The 18,535-nt window shown below is 42.4% G+C and overlaps 1 protein-coding gene across 7 annotated transcripts in view; it reads left to right on the forward strand.

Moving 5' to 3' along the window:
• LOC135502393 (neural cell adhesion molecule 2-like) overlaps positions 1-18,535 on the forward strand; it is a 122,049-nt gene that overhangs the window by 68,851 nt on the left and 34,663 nt on the right. For all 7 annotated transcript variants that reach the window (XM_064795189.1, XM_064795191.1, XM_064795190.1 and 4 more), the window contains exons 2-14: positions 5,237-5,420; positions 5,920-6,068; positions 6,695-6,841; positions 7,083-7,226; positions 8,955-9,079; positions 9,671-9,863; positions 10,162-10,310; positions 11,135-11,297; positions 11,556-11,737; positions 12,426-12,720; positions 12,989-13,111; positions 13,358-13,485; positions 15,034-15,232. In XM_064795189.1, the coding sequence (XP_064651259.1) occupies positions 5,237-5,420; positions 5,920-6,068; positions 6,695-6,841; positions 7,083-7,226; positions 8,955-9,079; positions 9,671-9,863; positions 10,162-10,310; positions 11,135-11,297; positions 11,556-11,737; positions 12,426-12,720; positions 12,989-13,111; positions 13,358-13,485; positions 15,034-15,232 (2,181 nt within the window). The remainder of the gene's footprint in view (positions 1-5,236; positions 5,421-5,919; positions 6,069-6,694; positions 6,842-7,082; positions 7,227-8,954; positions 9,080-9,670; positions 9,864-10,161; positions 10,311-11,134; positions 11,298-11,555; positions 11,738-12,425; positions 12,721-12,988; positions 13,112-13,357; positions 13,486-15,033; positions 15,233-18,535) is intronic.

Below are 18,535 nucleotides of genomic sequence, written 5' to 3' on the forward strand. Positions count from 1 at the left end.
ATGTTGGCACCACTTGGCCAGATTTCTTGTCTGTGGCTTTGTGCAGAGGGCAGTCCTGTAGCATGTGGGTTCTTGCCATCAGTTCCGTACTGTTGATCCTGCATGTTGGCACCACTTGGCCAGATTTCTTGTCTGTGGCTTTGTGCAGAGGGCAGTCCTTTAGCATGCGGGTTCTTGTCATCAGTTCCGTACTGTTGATCCTGCATGTTGGCACCATTTGGCCAGATTTCTTGTCTGTGGCTTTGTGCAGAGGGCAGTCCTGTAGCATGTGGGTTCTTGCCATCAGTTCCGTACTGTTGACCCTGCATGTTGGCACAGTTTGGCCAGATTTCTTGTCTGTGGCTTTGTGCAGAGGGCAGTCCTGTAGCATGTGGGTTCTTGCCATCAGTTCCGTACTGTTGACCCTGCATGTTGGCACCACTTGGCCAGATTTCTTGTCTGTGGCTTTGTGCAGAGGGCAGTCCTGTAGCATGTGGGTTCTTGCCATCAGTTCCGTACTGTTGATCCTGCATGTTGGCACCACTTGGCCAGATTTCTTGTCTGTGGCTTTGTGCAGAGGGCAGTCCTGTAGCATGTGGGTTCTTGCCATCAGTTCCGTACTGTTGACCCTGCATGTTGGCACAGTTTGGCCAGATTTCTTGTCTGTGGCTTTGTGCAGAGGGCAGTCCTGTAGCATGTGGGTTCTTGCCATCAGTTCCGTACTGTTGACCCTGCATGTTGGCACCATTTGGCCAGATTTCTTGTCTGTGGCTTTGTGCAGAGGGCAGTCCTGTAGCATGTGGGTTCTTGTCATCAGTTCCGTACTGTTGATCCTGCATGTTGGCACAATTTGGCCAGATTTCTTGTCTGTGGCTTTGTGCAGAGGGCAGTCCTGTAGCATGTGGGTTCTTGTCATCGGCCTCGTATTGCAAGAGCATTGGTCGGCGTCTCCTATTTTGTACTTGTGGAAAATAGGTGGTACCGCGTCCTGTTATTTCGCTTCTGAGCCTGAAGGTGGTGACTTGTTCTTCCCTTGTCAGCTGATGATAGTTGCGGTTAACTCATATGATAGAGATGGCAACTCTCTCCAACAGCAGGGTTCTTTCAGCATCTCTGGTTTCCCCCTACTTTGCGTTAAAATCGCCCAGTATTGTTTAAAGAGCCAATAATGTCCTTGTTGACGCCTAGCTCTCATCTGAATATTTAATAACTATATGGCACTGATATTGTTTTCATATTCAGGTAATAGCTTCCTTCCTTTAATTATACATTTTAATATCACCGTCTAATTTTTGTAAACTCCATCAAGACGAGATGACGATCGCGGCATGTTGAAATATTGACGAGGGCGGCTATCATCAAAGCACGATGGCTGCTGATACCTTTGATCTTTTGTAGCTTCGAGCCAGACACGTTAGTGTCTCTCGCTTTTAACAAATTAGTCATTGGTGACATTACGGAGCGAGAATTTCAAGAAGATGGTGAAGCTTCGTCGAGGGTTGTCCTACTCCCTGAGACCTAAGAGCACCCCTTCCTTGGTAGTTCCTCCCACACCAGGTGCAAGGCATTTGCTGACCGATTTTCTTTGAATCGGCCCTAGATCTCTGGAACAAACTTCAGCCTCTCAATAGGAGAGCAGAGTTTGACTTCTATGTAAACCAGTGTGTATTTACGTAGTTACATGTACATAGTTAGAAAAACCTCAAATCCAATGTCAATGAACTACATAGGCCCTTTATAAGGTACTTGTCCGAATTTCAGACCTGAGAATTGGTTAAATATGCCTTCGTATCTCTGTCAGTTGCGAATCCCAAGCAAGGAAGGCTTTTAGGTGTATGATCCGAATGTGTGAGAGTAATTTCCAGAATCTTGTCTCTGAAATATTCAGAATGTTGACGATCAAAGACTGGTGGTCGCTGTTGCCTTTGATGCGCAGTAGCTCGAAGCCAGACATGTGCGTATCTCTCGCTAGAAATTGATTAATTCTTGGCATGGTTAGGTAAAAATCTAACGCAAAGTCATAGATGTACGCACTTTGTGTGATTATGCAGTATAAGCGGAGAGCATGGATTTCAGATGGGAGGCAGTGCTGCCAGTGGTCCAGGATGTGTTCAGGGACCTATTGAGTTGAGATTCCGAGTGTGATTCCCGCTATTAGGTAAATTTGCGTGAGTTTCAAGGTGCACACCTGTTGTTGGCCATTCAGAATGGATTACCTGAACAATGGCAATGCCGATTTAAGATGAGAACTGATGTATTTCATGCTAGAAGTAAGATGTTCTTCCACAGAATGAACATTGAAAGAAAGACCCTTTTCTTGAAGATTGGGACCAGAACAAGGGTGATCGATATTAAATAGCATTGGCTTGTGGCAAGTTGCCAACAGGAAACTGAGGCAAATAAAATGCTTGATACATTGATGTGAAATGTTCGTATTGATTTATGCAAATGGTTCCATTTGACCATCCACCAGTTTTATGTATTGTCACAAACAAGTAGGACACTTTTCAGATGTAGAGCAAAAGCAGCCAAAGGTGCAATTGCTGGTGCTGCCATCTGTGAAAGTGCAATGGAACTAGTCAGTCCTTGTAGTTGCCTCGTCTGCAGAATATAATGGGTCGTTGGTATGAAAGTCATATTGACTGCGTGTGGCTGAACTTTGAGGAACAGATATGCAGTAATCTCCGAGTGTCTTAGAACATGTAAGACAGTACAACCTCTCTATTGCGGACAGGGCATATAATTCATTGGCACCGCTGTCATCAGCATATAATTCATCGGCACCGCTTTCGTCAGTATATGATTCATCGTCACCGCTGTCGTCAGCATATAATTCATCGGCACCGCTGTCGTCAGCATATAATTCATCGGCACCACTGTCGTCAGCATATGATTCATCGGCACCGCTGTTGTCAGCATATAATTCATCGGCACCGCTGTCGTCAGCATATGATTCATCGACACCGCTGTCGTCAGCATATAATTCATCGGCCCCGCTGTCGTCAGCATATAATTCATCGGCCCCGCTGTCGTCAGCATATAATTCATCGGCACCGCTGTCGTCAGCACATAATTCATCGGCCCCGCTGTCGTCAGCATATAATTCATCGGCACCGCTGTCGTCAGCATATGATTCATCGACACCGCTGTCGTCAGCATATAATTCATCGGCCCCGCTGTCGTCAGCATATAATTCATCGGCCCCGCTGTCGTCAGCATATAATTCATCGGCACTGCTGTCGTCAGCTCTCAGCTAATAGACTCGTAAGGCAGCTGTGGAGACATTCTAATGAGTTTGAAACGTCCAGCCCCGAAGGTCCCCTACCCTTGATGTTTATGTCTTTGCCAGCCGTATTGGCTATTCTCAACGGAACCAACCATAGCCTTTGCGCATATTTCTATCCAAATATATGCATTCTATTACGGCCTCCCCGCGGGAAATGATTTATTTGGCCATTTGTATTCAGAACGCGTCACTGTGTGGCCGTTATTCAACATGAAGTTTTCGGTGTATTAACTTGGCTCCTGTTGCCATATGTAGACATTAGCCACGATTGCAGTGGCATGCGAGCCAGTCATATCTTGGTGTTAGTCACCACAGTGCTGGTTTAATGGGATTTGAAAACATTAATCAAATGGTTGTCTGCAACCGGTGGATTGATTAAAATATGGTGAAATCGAGCAGTCATCTGGGTGTTGATCTAAGATGCATGAAAATGATACGCACATTTTATTAGTTTGTGTTTTCTCTCAATTTATTCAGTAAATATTTAATGTGGGGCAGCGGTAGCGCAGTTGCAGAGCATCGACCTCATGATCAAGAGGTTGTGGGTTCGACTCCTTGCCGAGTCGCTGCTTGGCTCCCCTACTAGTTGATTCCAGGTGAGTGCCTTCTGGTTTGGCAGGCTCCTTGAAACCCAAGGTCTTCTTGCTGTTCGACTAATCAAAAAAGCAAAATGGCAGAAGTGTCTTGGAGCAAACCAAGACCAGCGCAATTTCAGATCTTTCAGTCAATATGTAACCAGGTTAGCTGGTGCAGTGTGCGTCAACTAGAAATTCCCATTAGAGGACAAACATTTGCCTGGATATTGCAAGAATCTCAAATTGCCCTGCAATGAGCTGTTTCTAATGCAGTGACCAGTGATAATTATCACACGGGACGTAAATGTTTTGTTTGTTGGAGGTCATCGCATGCACCTCAAACCAGAATCGGTCATCCCTGCAACCTGCAATACATGTCAAACTCTGTGATTACAGGTTTTAGCCTCAGGAAAGCAATTATTTGTTGCTCATCACTGCAGAAATGGTTGTAGATCCGAGCAACAAAAATCCCTCGTTTGCATAAAGCTTTAAGATTTCAATCCCCAGGGGCCTTCCCATGATTCATGCCCAAGTAATTATTGCTGGTAAAGCTGATTGTCAGTTGCAACCAGTGACGTCAGTGCAAATTACTGATCCTAATTAGAGTTTGATTATTATCGTGATAGCGAGTGTTGAAAATTTTTCATGATTAAAGATTTCTTTTGCAAGATTTGATTCTTGTTGTTGCGTTGTCTGATGTATTTTAACCCCTTCTTTGATGACTCATTATCAAATTACGGCTTAGAACTTAAATTCCGCGAATGTAGGTGAAATATTCGATTGGCTGTTGTGGTCAGCCTCAGGCAAAAGGGGACATGCTGGCGTCTCTGCCATCTGAGACGCGGAACACCTCGTTGAGAATGCGGCGGGGAATTAGCTTTCACTGGCCATGAATAAACCATAGGCTCTTGGGAAACGAACGCTCATGATACTCTGTAAACAGAATTTCCTTCAGGGTGGTAGAGGTACTGTAAACCTGGTTATGTTCCTGAAGCCAAAAGCTCGCGAGTTTTGTTTGTTGACCGAATCTTACTTTTAACTTGCTGTGAATTTCAAGACATTTCTGACCAAATTTCCCTCTTTCTAACATGTGTTAGCCAAAGGAATTGATTTCCATATAATTGGACAAGGATTCTTATCAAAAGCAAAATAAGAGAGCAGGTTTTAACGACAACAATTTCTTTACAGCTAATACATTTATCTGTCTCAGTCAACAGGAATACTTCTTCCAATGCTAGCGCTGATGATGATGATGATGATGATGATGATGATGATGATGATGATGACTCTGTTGATGGTGATGATGATGACGATGATGATGATCTCACAAAATATGAATCAATTTACAGCAGATTTCGATATCTTTCTGACCAAAGTTCCCTCTTTCTCTTTCCAGCCAAAGCAATGGACTTAGATATCAAACCGGCCGGAGCAACTTTAGCAAAATCAAAAGGCGCATCCTTTATGTTGACTTGTGTAGCTACAGGAATACCTAGTGATTCAAATTTTAAGCCTCAGTTAGAGTGGTACGGGCCGAATAATGCTGGGCGACCGTTGACAGATGCTGATTTAGCTGCTTAGTAAGTATGAAATTTATCACGGAGAGATGCTGATTGGAACTGTCAGGGCCGTTAAGTTTTTGGTCCTGGGGGCCATTAGGCTTCTTGGAGAGGAGGGGGCAGAACACCACTTTTTGTCCCAAAAGATCCCTAATCTGCATGGAAACCTGTTTTTCAGTGATCTCTGGGGCCCCCTCTCCTGAATGTTCTGGAATGATGGAGAGCTTTTAGCAAGGTCATGTCAATGGAAAAGCGTTATATTATAATTTGTGAAATTAGTACAGAAAATCATGTTGCCTTGACCGGGACTCAACCTCAGATCATTGGATTGCCAGTGTACACTGCTCTACCAATTGAGCTTATTTAAAAAAATCATATAACCTTGTTACAACAATTTGATTTTTTTCTTCATTTTAACACAATTATGGTAGTAGTATTCGAACCTGAGACCCCATTCTCTCACGATTATTCTTGTATTCACACGTGAACTTGTTCATCCGTTCATCATTCTCTCTTGCAGTAATGGATTATTAGATAGGGATACTTATGAAAACAAATTGAAAATACGATTTGAAGGAATAAAGGGCGATGCACAGGGGAAGTACGTGTGTCGAGCTAAGACGGAGACAGGAGAATCTCGTCAGGCCGCGATTCAGCTACAGCTATTTAGTAAGTCATCTTGTCTGGCCTCCTTGACTTTGTCAATAAGTTTAAAATGCAATTGTCATCGTGAATCTGCCATCTGTGAATGTAGTTTCCCTGAACAGACGCTGGAACACACCCAGGAAGAATGTGCTCTGATTACCACCGAGGGGAGACCTGGTCGGAGTCCACCTTCCTCCAAGAAAGGCTATGGGGAACAGAGATAGATATACGTCACACTGCCACAGTCTTGAGGACCAACATCGTAAAGTGTGACCAGTCAAACGAAGAAGAAGAAGATATAAGACAGTTTACGCGACCCAAAGCCGCCGCATAAACTGTTTGAGGTCACGTCAAGATAATTTGTGACAATCTCCCGCAGCCAGTTGCACACAAGTGGCAACCTGTCAACCCCCACGAGTGTCTGGACTCAACGATATGCAGCATGCTCCAAAAGCTAAAATCTTACCCCAAATTGTGTATGCATACCTCCCGTGCCTTTTGCTTGAGAGCATCGGGGTATTGACGTGTAAAAATAATGCAAGAGGGGAGAAATTATTGGCAATATTCCTCCAATGACTTGGCAAAATTTGAAACAAAATGGCCGCCGATCACAAACCTTTAAACAATAAATGATATTCGTTCAATTTCAGAGAAGATCACATTTGACGATGCGCCAGAAGAGCAGTTCCCAGTCCAGGGCGAAAACGCTTTGATCAAGTGTGTTGTCAGTGGATCACCGGAACCTAGCATTACCTGGAAGGTCAATGGCAAACGTATCGACTTCAACTCGCCAACGAGTAAGTTTATCTTTTTAAAGGGGTTCGTATCTAGTATCATACATACAGTAGAACCTCTCTGTAAAGGACAACTTTGGGACGCACCAAAACTACAATAGGGCCCGAAATAGGGTTCCTTTCAGAAACATGCGTATGACTTGATTATGAAGTAATTGCGTTGGTGAGGACTGTGGTGCGGGAAGGACTTTGTATAGTGCGTGGGAAATTCGCTTTAAGAATGTTGACAACAATTTCTTTACAGACACCAAGTATGGTGAGGACGAGCAAAAGCGTGGCATAATCGTGAAAACGATCGCTCAGGAAGACGAGGGGGCGTACGAATGTCATGCGGAGGTCGAATCCGACGGTCAGATGCAAGTCAGAAAGATAAAAGTCACGGTGAACAGTACGTATTGTTCTATTAGGTTTAAAAGCTTCTTTTATTTATTTTGTCATTCATTTCTGATGCATGTGTTTGGTTGCATTGACTTCTTATGCTTGTAGTAGCTCTTGTTGTCAAGAGGGTCAACTGCTTAAACTTGGACTTATTTTTCGGCTATGATTTTATTTATTCATACTGTTTGTTAAACTTTTCTTGTGCTGATGTGTTCCATTGTATTACATGTTTAAAGAGTCAGTAGAAAGCCTTTAAAATTTTTAAACTGCAGTTTACCTATGAGAAACCAGTGAAATAGATCAAAACTGACCATGATTCTATGCAGAAATTTAATGCATCTGGCATTCAGGTCAGCTGTTCAAGGGACAGACGTCTCGGGATCAAAAATGACATCCCAAAATCAACAATTAGGAAATAAATTTGTAACAAGAAAACTTTTCTTTGTTTTCTATAGATATGTGGTATTCACTTCTATCTTTAGCATGTTTAGTTCCTTTCTGTTTCTGCCTGGCATTATCATCTTGCATGTTTTCTGTGCTTCCCTGTATGTATTTTCCTTTCCTTTACTTTACTTTCTCAAATTGTTGTGCTTACAGTTTTTGTGGAAAGAGTGCATGTGATAGACGATTTTCAAAGGTAATTAAAGGGGACTTCACACGACCAACGACTTAGGCTTACCTCTTACATTTTCTCCTGTGGTGAAAATGTACCTTATCATTTCCTGGTTAAAGCCTGGCACAAATTAGTTAGCTGGATTCTGCCTGATGAACGTGAGGACAATAGAGCCGGAATTGGGGTTCCATTCAGAAACTTCCATATGACTTGATAATGAAGTAATTGCTCTGAGACGGACTGAGGCACGGGAAGGGCATGGCATTTCTCGTACAAGATTTGCTTTAACCACACATAATGACTACTAACAGTTGTTGCAAGCTACTCATGTCTCTCACTTGGTTACATCTTTCACTTGCCCTGGCATAGACGTCAGAAATAAGGAATCTTAAGCTAAGCGCACATGGGCGACAAAATTACAAAAAAACCTGAAAACATTTGTTTTCAAATATTTTTTCACAATTTGTTGCTCGTCTGCGGGCGACAAAAACAAATGTTTTTCGAAAACATTTGTTTTTGAAACAGTTTTCGAATATTAAACATGCAATATATTTTTGACCTAGTCAACATTTTTTTCGTCAAAACGTCGCCCGTTTGCGGGTGACTGCATGAAACGTAAAACATTTTTTGCGTCAGCATCATCATTAGCCAATCACGATGACGTTCAGCGTCATGTGATACCATGTGACCGGGGGGGTGTGACTTATGGCGCAACCATGGTTACCCCTTGTTTTTGACGTGACCTGTGACGTGACCGTGTCATTTTGTTTTCCGTGTGCGGGTGATTGAAACAAACACGACAAAGACGCAAAACATTTCGAAAACAACTGAAAACAAATGTTTTCAGTTTCGCTGTCATTTTGTTGCCCGTGTGCGCTTAGCTTTAGTTTTACGTCTCATTCGAAGGACTGTTAAGAGCCAGGAATCTTAGTTCCTTGAAAGCCACGCTGGTCCATCCAGGTAGGGCCCTATTGTATGGTAGCCCTATTGCCTGGTAGCCAGCAGTGTTAACCACAAGGCTATGAGGCTCCTTCCCCAGTTTCTTAAATTTAGCCAATTTTGAGTCCTGTCATTGATCTTACAGTTGTTTTCATCAGGCTAGATATATTCATTTCTTGTTTCCAGTCAAGCCGAAGTTTGCCGATGGATACAAGCCAGAAGTTATTGACACGCCCATTGTCGGCAAGACAATTAAGCTCAGGTGTTTCGCAGAGACGGGTAAACCGGAACCAACATATCATTTCTATAAGGTAAGTTTTAGGCAGAATTAGGAGCCTTGTACGAGGTCTTCAGGGGATGTAGTATATGCACAGGAGGTAATATGGTTTGGTTTGACTTTGTGATAATAGTGTTCCACCTGGAAGGGTGAACAGAGCCCATGTCACCTGACAGCGACTTTGAGTATTTTGATCTGGCCCATACTGATGGATATCTTTGTTTACAAAATGACGTCATTCTGACGTCATTACCGTTTGCTGTGCGCACATACTCGTATCTCAACAGAGGGGATGGTGTGACATAACAATATCAACGTCCACGATCGTTGGTGGTTTCACTTGGACACGAGGAGTTTTTCTCTCCTATCTCGTGACTTGCATGATATTTTAGAATAAAACTTGGATACGATTTTGTCACAATAACAGCCGTACCTCATCGGTTGAGCATCATTATGTTATGAAGAGAAATCTCAACAGGATGAGGGTTTGTCGCAACTTTTCTTCATGAAAACCATGTTGAAGAGATACGAGAGTGCGCTTGCATGATCTTTACAAATTGGCCACGACGCCAGCAGATATCCATCTGTAGCTCCTGCCCATAGTCTCCCCATTGTTTTCCTCCAGAAAAGTGCACCAAATGATGAACTGACGACCAAGAAGGATAGTCGGTACACACTTGCGCAAAAGGCGGGACCAAACTCGAAATCGGGTGAACTCACGATCACGGATGTGAAAGCTGAAGACGATGGGGATTACATATGTCGGACGAAGAGTCAGGCGGGTCCTACGGATGTGGAGTTCAACGTGGACGTGATCGGTAAGCATACCGCCCTTTCTTGTTGCTCAGATAAGGTAAAGTTGTGCAATTATAGCTCTGGTACAATGTCATGTTGTAAGTTATAAGCCCTATTACAACTATGAGGTATGTGTGAATAGAAGTGTACTGCCGTCTGTTTCTACACTGAGAGGGTCGGGTTTCATAATTGTACCACTTTACCTTACAGATTGATTCTTCAAACACCTATACTTTTGCATCCTTAAATTTTTACCTAATTGAACTCTGGGTGACACAGGGGAATAGCGGGTCTCTTGATATACTTGTTAATCAATTTCAGAGCCACCTCAGTTGATCAAGTTTGAGGACCAAGTCTTCAAGAGTAAGGAGCAAGGCTTCTTAAGATGTGAAGTCAACGGCGATCCAAAACCAGAGCTTTCGTTCAAGAAGGCTGGTAGCAGCTCCTCCTATGTACTCGGAAAACAACCGGTAATTGTCAGTACTTTTCTAAAGAGCTCATCCTCATTGTGTTACTGTCAAGTTGAATATTTTCACTCGGAAAACAACCGGTAATTGTCAGTACTTTTCTAAAGAGCTCATCCTCATTGTGTTACTGTCAAGTTGAATATTTTCACTCGGAAAACAACCGGTAATTGTCAGTACTTTTCTAAAGAGCTCATCCTCATTGTGTTACTGTCAAGTTCAATATTTTCACTCAGAAAACAACCGATTATTGTCAGTACTATTCTTTAGAGCTCATCCTCAAGTTGAACATCATTCCCCAGAGCTTTGGAGGTAGACTTGAAATTACCGGGGCGTCTGTTCACCGCTAGCCGTCTCTGTCACCGTCCATTTGACCCTGCGGCCGCGCTAGACTCTTAAACTGGTGAAATGTTTCGATGAAACTTCAGGGGTGTGTTAAGTAGGTCAATATCTCGAATGGTTTCTTGTTGGGCATCATGGGATTCGAATTTTGGCCACTAGGGGGCCAAATCTGAAAATATAAAAAATTTGATTACGACTTTACTATTGCTTCAATCCTAACCAGTTTTTTTTCATTGGAAAGTAACTTTACTTAGGTTGCCTGGTTCACTTTATCTATTTAAATGCTTTATGATGGCCTAAAAACAGGGCCATTACACTGGGAGATAAAACGAAATTAAGGGAGAATACGACAAAATGTGTACCTCTCACATGACGTCAGTGATACTCGTGGAATCATACTTGCTTTCGTACTTTATTCAATGAGGTCAAGGTTATCGTTTGTCACTTGTCCCTCCAAGTCATCTTATCTATCCTCAACAAATTTTCAGGATGATTCTCGGATCAGCATCAAACACTCGACGACTGAAAGCGGATACGCAGTCATTGAGCTCCAGATTGCTGGTCTGACCGCTGAGGATACCAACAACTACACATGCTCGGCCAAGAATAGCGGCGGCTCACAGGAATGGGAGGGTAGCATTACTGTCCAATGTAAGTACGGTGGAACCTCCCTTTGCTTCTCTCCAACTTGAAGTATGGGTACCTTGCTGGCAGAGATACTGAGATACTGAGCAACTTGAGACAGCTCGGACCTGAAATACTCCAATAGAGTGGAATTTAAATCGTAAATGTACAGGCCAATAATTAGAGTTAATATTATGTTACCATGTGTACCACGTTAAGCAACTGAAAACGGTTGACATTTGCACTATATCGATGATAACTTTTTGAATTATCAACATTTTCCAGATAAACCTGACTTGAGCCAGACTGAGAACACATCATTCCACTGGATCGGTAACACCAAGAATGTGACATGTCTGAGCGATGGTGAGCCAGCGCCATCATTCCAGTGGCAGCATGATGGCAGTGACATCAACGACGACTCGACGTACAAGATCTTCAATGAGAAGAAGAAAAGCAACCTTCAGGTAAAGTATTTTTCAGATTGATCTGGTCAAATGTACTGGGCTGATCTCTTGACTGTTACCCACTACAAAGCTGTTTTCAGCCTGCTAAGCTCTGACTGTTACACAGTACAAAGCTGTTTTCGACACACTGGGCTCTGACTGTTACTCAGTACAAAGCTATTTTTGGCACACTAGGCTCTGACTGTTACACAGTACAAAACTGTTTTTGACTCACTAGGCTCTGACTGTTACACAGTACAAAGCTGTTTTCGACACACTGGGCTCTGACTGTTACTCAGTACAAAGCTATTTTTGGCACACTAGGCTCTGACTGTTACACAGTACAAAACTGTTTTTGACTCGCTAGGCTCTGACTGTTACACAGTACAAAGCTGTTTTCAGCCTGCTAAGCTCTAACTGTTATTCAGTACAAAGCTGTTTTCGGCACACTAGGCTCTGACTGTTACTCAGTACAAAGCTGTTTTCGGCACACTAGGCTCTGACTGTTACACAGTACAAAGCTGTTTTCGGCACACTAGGCTCTGACTTTTGCACAGTACAAAGCCGCTTTCGACTCACTAGGCTCTGACTGTTACACAGTACAAAGCTGTTTTTCGCCTCCCTAAGCCCCGCTTTGAGAGAGAACGAATTATCAAGCATTCTTTGTGAGGTTCCATAGAATAACATCCCTCTTCTGTATCCATTTCAGATTAAAATTCCAAAAGGTGAAACGAGTGCCAACATTGCCTGGATCTTTGGTAAATACACCTGTATCGCCACAAATGACATCGGCGATGACACGCATGACATCATGGTCAAAGAAGCAGTCACCCCGAAGAAGCCTGACCGAGTCACAATCATCCGCCACACGCCGACCACGATAACATTCAAAGCAGAGGGACCAAACGAACCGGGACAGATAGATTTGATCGGCTATTTTGTCGAGTTGAAGAAAGATGATGGCACAGCGGGCGACTACACAGCTAAATATGACTACGCTATCAGTAAGTTGATGATAGTGTAAAGTTGGCCTTTTCGCTGCGGAAGCCATTTTTCAGCCTACGCTCAGGGCAGGTTAAAGCAGTGGATAGTAATGCTGGGTGCTTACTTGTATTTAAATCAACAAAAAGTGTTTCCATCTATAGTATATTTGGACCAAGCTAATGTTGTGACTATATCACGTGACAGAATCAGTTTTTCACTGTCAGAGATCGGCTGCCTCTCAATTTTGAGTAACATGTTTCTAAATTGTTTCTAACAATTGTATTTTAGACAAAACGATCAAGGTTTTCAACCTGGAGTCAAACACCAAGTATCAGTTCAGGATAACGTCGTACAACGCCGTGGGATCCAGCGCCGAGGGCATCAAGATCAACCACACAACAGACAACATGCGTAAGTACATATCTTACTGATCGTGACCTGGGGCGAGACACTTTTCTGCAATTGGCATATTTATTTCAGCATTGCTGTTGTTAAGACAGATATACAAATACATGTACTGTGAAAACCAAGTTTCAGCAAATTTGTATGCACAATAACTGCACTACAGCATTGTGTATAACTGCACTTCTATTTTCCTGGACCACCAATGATTGCGAACGGCGTACCCCTTTCAGAGTAATTTTTTGTCTTTTTCAGGCGCCCCCTATCCAGTTGTAATCATTTCAAGGAACATTAGCGAACAACCTAATGTATATAAAATAAAATGGGAAAAACCAGACAACGGTGGCCAGCCGATCCAGCTATACAAGATAAGTTACAGAGTGGTAAGTAATGGATTTTGTGTCACCCTGTAGGGTGTCTAGTTCACTATGTGAATGCCATGTAATGGAAAGGTGTCTGGTTCACCATGTGAATACCAGATAATGGAAAGGTTTCTAGTTCACCATGTGAATGCCAGATAATGGAAAGGTTTCTAGTTCACCATGTGAATGCCAGATAATGGAAAGGTGTCCAGTTCACCATGTGAATGCCAGATAATGGAAAAGTGCCCAGCTCACCATGGTAATGGCAGGTGATTGAGAGGTGGCTGGATTCACCATGCAGATGCCAGGTTATGGCAAGGTGTCTAGTTCACCATGGGAATGGCAGGTGATTGAAAAGTGACTGGATTCACCTTGCAGATGCCAGGTTATGGCAAGGTGTCCAGTTTACCATGGGAATGGCAGGTAATTGAAAGGTGGCTGGATTCACCTTGCAGATGCCAGGTTATGGCAAGGTGTCTGGTTCACCATGGGAATGGCAGGTGATTGAAAGGTGGCTGGGATTCACCCTGCAGATGCCAGGTTATGGCAAGGTGTCCAGTTCACCATGGGAATGGCAGGTGATTGAAAGGTGGCTGGATTCACCTTGCAGATGCCAGGTTATGGCAAGGTGTCCAGTTCACCATGGGAGTGGCAGGTGATTGAAAGGTGCCTGGATTCACCATGCAGATGCCAGGTTATGGCAAGGTGTCTAGTTCACCATGGGAATGGCAGGTAATTGAAAGGTGGCTGGATTCACCTTGCAGATGCCAGGTTATGGCAAGGTGTCTAGTTTACCATGGGAATGGCAGGTAATTGAAAGGTGGCTGGATTCACCTTGCAGATGCCAGGTATTGGCAAGGTGTCTAGTTTACCATGGGAATGGCAGGTAATTGAAAGGTGGCTGGATTCACCATGCAGATGCCAGGTTATGGCAAGGTGTGTAGTGTACCATGGGAATGGCAGGTGATTGAAAGGTGGCTGGATTCACCTTGCAGATGCCAGGTTATGGCAAGGTGTCTAGTTCACCATGGGAATGGCAGGTAATTGAAAGATGGCTGGATTCACCTTGCAGATGCCAGGTTATGGCAAGGTGTCTAGTTCACCATGGGAATGGCAGGTAATTGAAAGATGGCTGGATTCACCATGGGAATGGCAGGTAATTGAAAGGTGGCTGGATTCACCTTGCAGATGCCAGGTTATGGCAAGGTGTCTAGTTCACCATGAGAATGGCAGGTAATCAAAAGGTGCCTGGATTCACCATGCAGATGCCAGGTTATGATACAAACTGCAGCTCACATTTGCATGAGACCAAGGGTAGCTACTGTCACAACCTACCCTGAAAGCTCTCGGTAAGCTCTCGGGAAGCAAAGTGGAAAGTATGATGACAGCCCATATATAACCACCATAGGCCTGAAGACTGCACCTGAGGAATCGTCGAGTCAAAATTCTGATGGAATAAGAAAAAGTTTTTTGACAACCCTGAAAAAATGTAGAGACATCTGTCTTCGACCGGATTGTCTTAACAATGGTAGGTAAGTGCATTGCCTAAGGACGCTCTTTATCTTTCAGGTCGAAGTGGATCCAAATGACGAATCTAAAATAATCAGTGGCGAAGGGTGGATGGAGATCAAAGCAAAAATTAATCCGAACAAAAAAAGTTACAATCTAAGACATCTGCGGGCGAATAATTACTATGAGGTGAAAATAACGGCAAAAAATGACCTGGGAGTGTCGGAACCAAAGGCCTATCTATTCAAGACCGTTCAAGGTAGGTTGAAGTTCTTTTTATTCGTACATTATGATGATAGGGAACATTGACTGGATTTTCTGAGCCCCCTATATGTGGGTCCTTGAACTGTTTTTAACCTGTCGTTAACTAAATTATAATGATTACAAAGTGGTGAATTTCTGGAAGAGAAAGAAAAATGCCTGGCCGTCTGAAATGATTTCCATTTGAGAACTCGGTGTGATTAGAATTTAAAGAAGTCCTGTCGAAACTAGAACATTAGTTTCATCGAGAGGGGATCTAAAAACGTCTAAATTTCAAAATATTCAAAATGCTTGGCCGCTATTTGTTTCCAATCATACTGACACTCAGAAACATGACAAATCTTTTTCCAAGGAATTTTGAATAAAGTTTTTGAAATTTTGTGTTTTTTGGACTTTTCGTTCTCCTTGTAGGTTTAGATTTCTGTAGATTTTTTACGTGGCATTTTGTCTGTCCGCAATGTTGTGTACAGCATGGAGTCTTTAACCTATGTTACCATAGCAATGTTCAAGAAGTAGTCATTTTGGCAGCCATTTTGAAATCGGGGCAAAGCTGTCCGATCACAGACCCTTGACAATTTTTGAATATCTTCTCATCAGTGGTGATTTGCAGTTGACTGTCCATAGCTCCAACGATTTAATGCACCAGATATTAAGATATTTTGAGCCTAGAGCAGCTAGGACCACCTTTGACGATGGCTTGATGGCCACATGAAAATATGATGACATTTTGAAAATATATGCGGATTTTTATTCTTTTTCGTTTCAAGAAGCTGAAATTGAGTATGAGACTCTAACAGTGACTATGAAAAATCCCGAATCTGAACAAGGTAAACATAAAAAAATCGGTAACAGATGAAAAAAATATAAATTTCTCAAATTACCCGCGTAATTTGAACTATCAAAATGGAACAAAATTTGTGTTTTGTGTGGTTCTTTTAAGGAGATTCTATCCCCAGTACTGTTGTTTGTATTCTTAGACTACGCATGTTGGTTGGATGTTGCGTTCCTTTTGAAACTGTAAACATGTGTTTGTTTTCAGTGTTGTTGGTTTTGTGTGATGTTTTTTCCAATCGTGTCATTGTCATCTGATAGATCTACCATGAACTAAATTAATGTATATTTTTTGCCAAGGTATTTTATATCCAGACATAGGATATTAAATGCAACTTTTAAAATATGTTCCCAAAAGTAATGTGGGTGATAAGATGTTCTTTACCTGATTCGTAATTGCCAAAGTATGTAAGGAAGCCAAATTCAGGCCTATGGCAGCCTTGATTAAATTCAATATTTAAGAATTTTCTCCAGTTTAACCTTTTTTGTCCATCCGAACTCAAAGTTGAAAGTTGACACTTTCTTCATATGGGACCTTGAATAAGGATCTGCCTATACCTACAAATATATGTGGTGTGTCCTTTAGGTGTTTTCTGTTCCATCATGTCCATGTTGCACAGACTATCCTGCAGATATCGATGGCCTTGTGATCAAGGCATCTGCCTCCTGAAGGGAACATAGAAGGTTTGAGGTGTGTGGGTAGCTCGTCCGGATGGGCATCCACTGACTGGTTATTAGATATAGGGTGTGAAGCGTCTTCATTCAGGTACCTGGCAAATGAGATATGAGTTTTCCCGGCAGTTTTTTGCGATGGGGACAATTGCTCCCTCAAATTCTCCCCCCACAGGGCCAACAGCATCCCCTAGGACCACAAAGGTAAATATGGCCCATGTTAAGAAGTAAAGAGAGTAATAAGAAGCCGACAGTGGCTTGCCTTATAATAAGGGGTGGGACTGAAAAAGCTGTCTTGACTTTCACGTGAAACAGTGTTACCAGTTGGCTTGGCTTAAAGGGACAATATAGGCAGCCGCTAGGCAGGCAAGATATAGTTACACGAAGTCCCCAATAGGGGTCTCTCACATCTCACAATATGTCGAAATGATTTATGCTTGTATGAGGAATATATTTAGTGCTGAATCTGACATGACCCAGTGCCCAACTATTAATTACTTGAAGATGGCCAAATAAGCCCCTCTGCTCCTGCCTATAGTCCATAATTGAACCATAGGCGTAGGGTCTATGTCGAGATACCAAAACTCTCGAGTGTGGAGCTCAAAATCTTGAACAGTATGCAAAGAGTTTTGACAGAATTTTACTGACACCCGCTAGGGTTTTGGGTATTTCAACCCAAAGGTTATTTTAAAATGTCAAGTCTAAAATGCTCTCAGAATGAGACTAATGGATTTACGCTTAGAAATGATATTTGGGGAACATAATAATTGGAGACACCGAGGTATTTTAGAGTGGAGGGGCCGGCGACCTAGCAGTTGCAGGTCTACTTGGCCAGTAACTGCCCAGGGACTTTTAATTTCCTGCTGTTGACTTGAGGAATACCACGCATTTGTTCTTTTAGAAACTTGTAAACTATCACACCACATTTAATACATCATACAAAACCACAATTTGAACTATCACACCACATTCACATCATAGCAACATCTTATCAAGTGAAATATTCTGTTGGGTAGGGTTTTTCCAACCAGTCTTTTGGCCCGAAGAAGAATTCATTCAGTTGTTGTTGGGACACTTCTGAAAAAAAGGTCTTCTGCATCCAACTACCAAAGGATTGTTCAGGGTTTTGATTAATAGTGTTGCAAGTTTTAATGTTAATCTTCAAAGTTAACTCCTTTTGCAAAAGATTAAAAAGCATTAACTTTACAACTAGCAACAGGCTTGATTTTTCTCAGAGCATGATGATCAAGGGTTAAAAAGCACTTTTAGGATTGGTTTACGTAGAATTCACGTTATCACGTGTGATACTTTACTTTTACAAACAAAGAAGTCATTTCCAACCAGCTGGCGACGTAAGATTCACAATGTCACTTTTCAGCCTCATGCAATTTCAAGCATAAGTCAATAAAAAAACATGTTTGTGACAAGTGACATGTGACAATTGACAACGTGAATTATATGTAAACCTTGACCAGGTATTTCTATGTAAACCTGCACCAAATATCCTGGGAGCACTTTATACTAACGTGTCTTGTTTTGCAGGCTCGGTCAGTACACCACCTATTTTGGGCATGAAATGCACTGCACTTCTAAAACATTAATCTATAAAAGGGGACCATTATCAACAATTTAACAATTGAAAGCAGTGCAAAATTAGTGGAAAGGATCATTGGTGGTGAAAAAAGCACTATCCCTTTATTGCAAAAGTTGCATAAATTCAAGAATTGCAGTTTGTAGCTTTGCACATTTGCCCAATTTCCAACAAGCACACTATAAGATTATTCGAAATACTCTTTTT

This window comes from Lineus longissimus, chromosome 18 (genome assembly GCF_910592395.1).
Source record: "Lineus longissimus chromosome 18, tnLinLong1.2, whole genome shotgun sequence".
Taxonomy (NCBI): Eukaryota; Metazoa; Nemertea; class Pilidiophora; order Heteronemertea; family Lineidae; genus Lineus; species Lineus longissimus.